This window comes from Lepidochelys kempii, chromosome 13 (assembly GCF_965140265.1).
Source record: "Lepidochelys kempii isolate rLepKem1 chromosome 13, rLepKem1.hap2, whole genome shotgun sequence".
Lineage (NCBI taxonomy): Eukaryota > Metazoa > Chordata > Testudines > Cheloniidae > Lepidochelys > Lepidochelys kempii.
In genome coordinates this window covers 40,373,545-40,380,441 of record NC_133268.1, presented here as the reverse complement: position 1 = coordinate 40,380,441, position 6,897 = coordinate 40,373,545, and the positions used below count along the sequence as shown (strand labels likewise).

The window sequence follows — 6,897 nt, the reverse complement described above, 5'->3', positions numbered from 1 at the left end:
AATGGGCATTTCGACTTCCCCAATGGTGATCTTCTGGTCTGGGAAGAAAGTCCCAGCTTGCAGCTTCCTGAACAGGCCAGTGTTCCGAAAGATGCGTGTGTCATGCACCTTTCTGGACCAGCCTGCGTTAATGTCAATGAAACACCCACGGTGATCCACAAGCACCTGGAGAACCATAGAGAAATACCCCTTCCAATTAACGTACTCAGAGGCTAGGTGGTCTGGTGCCAGAATTGGAATATGAGTCCCATCTATTGGCCCTCCGCAGTTAGGGAAACCCATTTGTGCAAAGTCATCCACAATGCCACGCACGTTACCAGGAGTCATGGTTCTTCTTAGAAGGATGTGATTAATGGCCCTGCAAACTTGCATCAACATGATTCCAACAGTCAACTTACTCCAGACTGGTAAGTGACCAATCAGTAGCTGTCTGGAGTTGCCAGCTTCCAATCCCTCAGACAGAGACAAACACCTACAGGATCTCTATCAAGCATTCTTAAAACTACAATAACCACCTTAATTGAAGAAACAGATAGACAGAGCCAGAAGGGTACCCAGAAGTCACCTACTACAAGACAGGCCCAACAAAGAAAGTAATAGAACATGACTAGCCATCACTTAGAGCCCCCAACTAAAACCTCTCCAGTGCATCATCAAGGATCTACAACCTATCCTGAAGGATGATCCCTCATTCTCACAGACCTTGGGAGACAGGCCAGTCCTTGCTTGCAGACAGCCCCCGAACCTGAAGCAAATACTCACCAGCAACTACACACCACACAAGAAAAACACTAACGCAGGAACCAAACCCTGCAACAAACCCCAGTGCCAACTCTGTCCACATATCTATTTAAGGGACACCATCACAGGACCTAAACACATCAGCCACACCATCAGGGTCTCGTTCACCTGCACATCTACCAATGTGATCTATGCCATCAATGCTAGCAATGCCCCTGTGCCACGTACATTGTCCAAACTGGACAGTCTCCACACAAAATATTAAATGGACATGTGTCAAGGTTCCTTCCCCACTCTGAATTCTAGGGTACAGATGTGGGGACCTGCATGAAAACCCCCTAAGCTTACTTTTACCAGCTTAGGTTAAAACTTCCCCAAGGTACAAATTAGTCTACCCTCTGCCCTTGGATTTCCACTGCCACCACCAAACTTTATCTGGGTTCCTGAAAAAATGGAGTTTGGACACGTCTTTCCCCCAAAAATCCTCTCACCCCTTGCACCCCACTTCCTGGGGAAGGTTTGGTAAAAATCCTCACCAATTGGCATAGGTGACCAGAGACCCAAACCCTTGGATCTGAGAACAATGAAAAAGCATTCAGTTTTCTTACAAGAAGACTTTTAATAGAAATAGAAGTAAAGGAATCACCCCTGTAAAATCAGGATGGTAGATACCTTACAGGGTAGTTAGATTCAAAACATAGAGAATCTCTCTAGGCAAACCTTAAGTTACAAAAAAAGACACACAGACAGGAATATTCATTCTATTCAGCACAGCTATTTTCTCAACCATTTAAAGAAATCATAATCTAACACATACCTAGCTAGATTATTTACTAAGTTCTAAGACTCCATTCCTGTTCTGTCTCCGGCAAAAGCATCACACAGACAGACAGACAGACAGACCCAGACCCTTTGTTTTTCTCCCTCCTCCCAGCTTTTGAAAGTATCTTGTCTCCTCACTGGTCATTTTGGTCAGGTGCCAGCGAGGTTACCTTTAGCTTCTTAACCCTTTACAGGTGAGAGGATTTTTCCTCTGGCCAGGAGGGATTTTAAAGGGGTTTACCCTTCCCTTTATATTTATGACAAAATGAATCTGACATCAGGAATTATAATATTTAAAAACCAGTAGGAGAACACTTCAATCTCCATGGTCACTCAATAATAGACTTAAAAGTGGCAATTCTTCAACAACAACAAAATTCAAAAACAGACTCCAACGAGAAACTGCAGAACTGGAATTAATTTGCAAACTGGACACCATCAAATTAGGTCTGAATAAAGACTGGGAGTGGACGGGTCATTACAAAAACTAAATGCATTTGTTAGTCTCTAAGGTGCCACTAGTACTCCTCATTGTTTTTACAAAACTAATTTCCCCTTGGTAAATACTCACACCTTCTTATCAACTGTTTGAAATGGGCCACCTTGCTTACATGGGCCTCATTAGCACTACAAGAGTGTTTTCCCCTCCTTGTCAAGTGTTGAGAATATCCCACTTCCACCTTCATTGAATTGGCTCTTTAGCACTGACCCCCCACTAGGTAAAGCAACTTCCCCCTTTTCATATGCTGTGTATTTATACCTCCCTACTGTATGTTCCACTCCATGCATCTGATGAAGTGGGTTTTAGCCCAGGAAAGCTTATGCCCAAATAAATTGTTAGTCTCTGAGGTGCCACAAGGACCCCTCGTTGTTTTTGCTGATACAGACTAACACAGCTACCACTCTGAAGCCCATTTCCCGTCTGTGCCCGTATTTGCCACGTGGGGGCGGTGCTGTGACAGAGAAATAATTCCAGAAACAGCTTTCTTCTCTCTGAATAACTCTGAACTTTCCTGACCTCAGCCCAGCCACCTCTGCTCTTTCAACGCCCCGATCTCGGACAGCCCGATTCAGAAACCTCTGCCTAGCAGAGAAAGCCAGATCGAGAGGGAGACAAAAGTTCTTTCTCTTCCCTACAGATGCTGGATACAGAGGGAAATTAATTCTTCCTGACTTTGGCACTTGGCACCACGATTCTTTTTCTCCCAGACCCGCTGAATCCCAGGGATGCGTTCGTCTTGGGTCTCAACTGTTTTCATCGTGTCTGTTCTAAGTGAGTGAGATTTCCTTCCTCAGCCTGATAACCTGTGATGGATCCAGGCGATAACTCCGTCTCTCTGGCTGGACGTGTCTCTGAATATGTGGTCATTGTAACTGCCTGCATCTGTTCGGGTTCCCGTGTACCTGAGTGTAGCTGCTGTCTTTCTGCCATCGCGCGGTGTGTCTATTATATCTTCCTGTATTTGTCATGTTTCCTTAGCTCTTCATAAGGTGCCATCCCGTGGCCCCAATTCTTCTCTTCTCGAAGCTGTCAGACACAAAGACAAGTCAGTTTTTATTGGTCCAGGGAACTATCATTGCTTTGTTGCAGAATCATTAAACCCAAGGACACCTTAGTCTTGGCTCGCAGCTATTTTAATCATGTCTCTTGTAAGTGAATCGTTTTTCTTTAATCCTTCTTTAAATTTTCCAGGGTCTAAGATCGAGTGGGATCTTATTATATTTGAGTGTTTACGTTATATTTATGCACATTGTGTTCCTGTTGTGTTTATATTATGCTGGAGTGAAGGCATTATGTTTATGTATTAGATGTATACTATCGCCCAGTGTGAAAACATTATATATACAGTCAGCTAGAGTAGGGACTAGATAGATAAAATATGTTACACATTATCTCTCTAGTCCCTACTATAGCTTAGTGTATATGTTTATCTTAAATCTCTGTGTAGCTGACAGATGTCTCCCATCTGAATGTCTATGCTATGTTTTTACTATAAGCGTTTCTCCTATATCTTAGTGCAAATATTTTTCTTTTATACTAAATTTACATTGTTTCTATTTTCTCTGTGTGGGTCTGTCATATTTCTATTAAATCTGATTGTAAATATGATGGTTTTGGGTGTATCTGACTGCAATTGTGGTAATTATGCTGTTACATCTGTGTGTGTGTGGGTATGCCACGTTTCCATTATATCTGGAGTCAATATGTTGTACCCATTATCTCTGTCTGTGTTTATTATCCTCTCCCCACCACAGAAGAGACCTATGGAGACTCAGTGAGTCAGACTGAAGGGAGCCGTATCATCTCCCAAGGGGACCCGGTGCTTCTGAATTGCAGCTACGAGACTTCTTTCAATGTTTTCCCCTTCTGGTACGTGCAGTACCCCAGTGGGCCCCCCCAGCTCCTCCTGCGGGACACGGGAGGGGAAGACTGGGATATGGGGATAGCGAAAGGGTTCAACGCTACACACGATGGACAGAAAAAAACCTTCCACCTGTGGAAACCGTCCAGCGAACTGAGTGACTCCGGGATCTATTACTGCGCCGCGAGCAACACATTGACTCGGACCAGCAGGAGAGCTGCGCAAAAACCGCGCAGCGTCTGTGCGGAGCAGCGGGGATCCTCGGGCACTGGGGTCTCGGCGTGACGCGGGGGCAGAAGGGGGGAAGTCTGCAAACACTGAACTGGAACAGAAACAACTCTCTCTCTCTCTCTCTCTCTCTCTCTCTCTCTCTCTCTCTCTCTCTCTCTCTCTCTCTCTCTCTAATTAGGTCTCTGTGTTTCCTTCTTTGCCCTAATCCGGAGTTGAACCATCTCATGAATGATGGTGAATGTCATGAATCACCCATTAAAGTAAAATCAGGAAAGACCAGAACACATCCACACTCTCCACACCCTCCTGAACAACTCCCGTGAAAGCTGCATTCAGCCCTGTTCTTGAAGGAAAGTGCAACCAGACAATCAAATATCACTGAGAGAAAGGCAACGAAGACACAAAATCTGCCATGATCATGGAGGAGAAATTCATGTTCTATAGGAAAACTGGTACTGAGCAGTTCAGGAATCGTTACCTGCCCAGGATAAATGAAGGGAGAGATAAGATAAAATGGATGGATTATCTGGTTATCCATCCATGTAGCCTTTTATCATAGGTTTCAGAGCAGCAGCCCTGATAATTTGTATCCGCAAAAAGAAAAGGAGGACTTGTAGCACCGTAGAGACTAACAAATTTATTTGAGCATAAGCTTTCGTGAGCTACAGCTTGAGCGCTCAAAAGCTTATGCTCAAATAAATTTGTTAGTCTCTAACGTGCCACAAGTCCTCCTTTTCCATTTATCATAGAACTGAAAGGGACCATCTAGTCCAGTCCTCTGCACTCAAGGCAGGACTAAGTATTACCTAGACCATCCCTGACGGGTGTTATCCATCCATCCATCCATCCATCCATCCATCCATCCATCCATCCATCCATCCATCCATCCATCCATCCATCTAAATGGATACATGGTTGGCTAGCGTGATTCTTTACAAGATCATCCACCTCTTGGAATAGACAAATTCTATCTCTATGAGAACCAGCAAAGAAAATCTACATCAACCGGTTCCCATCTGTGCATGTATTTTGCTTCGTGAGGGCGGTGTTGTGCCAGAGAAATAATTCCAGAAACAGCTTTCTTCTCTCCGGATAACTCTGAACTTTCCTGACCTCAACCCAGCCACCTCTGCCCTTCCAACGCCCCATCTCCGACAGCCCGATTCAGAAACCTTTTCCTAGCAAAGAAAGCCAGATCGAGAGGGAGACAAAAGCTCTTTCCCTTTCTTGCAGATGCCGGATAAAAAAGCAAATTAATTCTTCCTGGCCTTGGCACTTGGCACCGCGATTCTTTTTGTCCCAGACCCATTGAATCCCAAGGATACGTTCGTCTTGGGTCTCAACTGTTTTCATCGTGTCTGTTCTAAGTGAGTGAGAAGAGATTTCCTTCCTCAGCCTGCTCACTTGTGAAGGAGCCCGGCAATAACTCCGTCTGTCTGGCTGGACGTGTCTCTGAATATGTGATCATTACAACTGAGTGCATTTCTTAGGGTTCCCGTGTACCTGAGTGTAGCTGCTGTCTTTCTGTCATCGCGCGGTGTGTCTATTGTATCTTCCTGTATTTGTCATGTTTCCTTAGCTCTTCATAAGGTGCCATCCCGTGGCCCCAATTCTTCTCTTCTCGAAGCTGTCAGACACAAAGACAAGTCAGTTTTTATTGGTCCAGGGAACTATCATTGCTTTGTTGCAGAATCATTAAACCCAAGGACACCTTAGTCTTGGCTCGCAGCTATTTTAATCATGTCTCTTGTAAGTGAATCGTTTTTCTTTAATCCTTTAAATTTTCCAGGGTCTAAGATCGAGTGGGCTCTTATTATATCTGAGTGTCTACATTATATTTATGCACATTGTGTTCCTGTTGTGTTTATATTATGCTGGAGTGAAGGCATTATGTCTAAGTATTAGATTTATACTATTGCCCAGTGTGCATTATGTTATATATATTATGATACATATTGATTTGATGAAAACATAATATTTACACTAAGGCTAAGTTTTTTTCAAACTGTCTGAGGGATTTAGATGCCTAGTCCTGGTTTACTGTTTAATGGGGCTTGGACATTCAAATCCTGCCATTAGGAACTAGCAGGACACCCAGCCAGATCTACATATATTTTAAAATTTCCTTTTCTTATTTTCAAGTGGATTAAGTGAGGCATGACCAATCAGTCCCTCAAGACATCCAGCACTCAATCACTCTTTCAAATGGGACCTAGGGTCTTAAGTAACTAAGGTGGCTTCTGAAAATTTTACTCATAGGCCAATTTGATTCCCAGACTAAGTGTCTTGTCTAAAATCACACTGAAAAACTGTGATAAAGCCAGAAGCCTCTTAGGTCTCATGAGTTTCAGTCCAGAGTCAGAAGCATAAGATCACCTTTCTTGCTTTTAAATTTTAAAGTGGGAGAGGAAAATAATGAGCATGTCTTATGTTTCTGTGCATCCCCTTTAGCAAGATAATGAACACAATATACCAGAATGACTTCAATGGAGCTTTGCCAGTATACAGCAACTGAAGATGTGGCCCAATCAACTCTCATACAAACCTCAGACCTCCATTTGGGGGACTGCTCTTGCTTTTCAGGAGCTTTTCTCTTGTGATTTCAACCTCTCAGGCTGCCTCTATCAATTCTTACTGAGCTGGTACTAAAGGCCTTGAGAGTGGGGTTACAGTTTCTTCCCCACAAAATGTCTCTCTTGAGGGGAGTGACTTTGTTGCTGACATTATGTAACTATCCGTA

General features: G+C 43.6%; 1 gene segment (V, D, J or C); it reads left to right on the top strand.

Annotated features, from left to right (window-relative positions):
- The first annotated feature begins 376 nt into the window (after positions 1-376).
- Positions 377-4,211, top strand: LOC140896811 (T cell receptor alpha variable 18-like). The segment is given in 2 exon segments: positions 377-407; positions 3,820-4,211. Coding segments are annotated over 2 exon segments (423 nt in total).
- Positions 4,212-6,897: the final 2,686 nt, after the last annotated feature.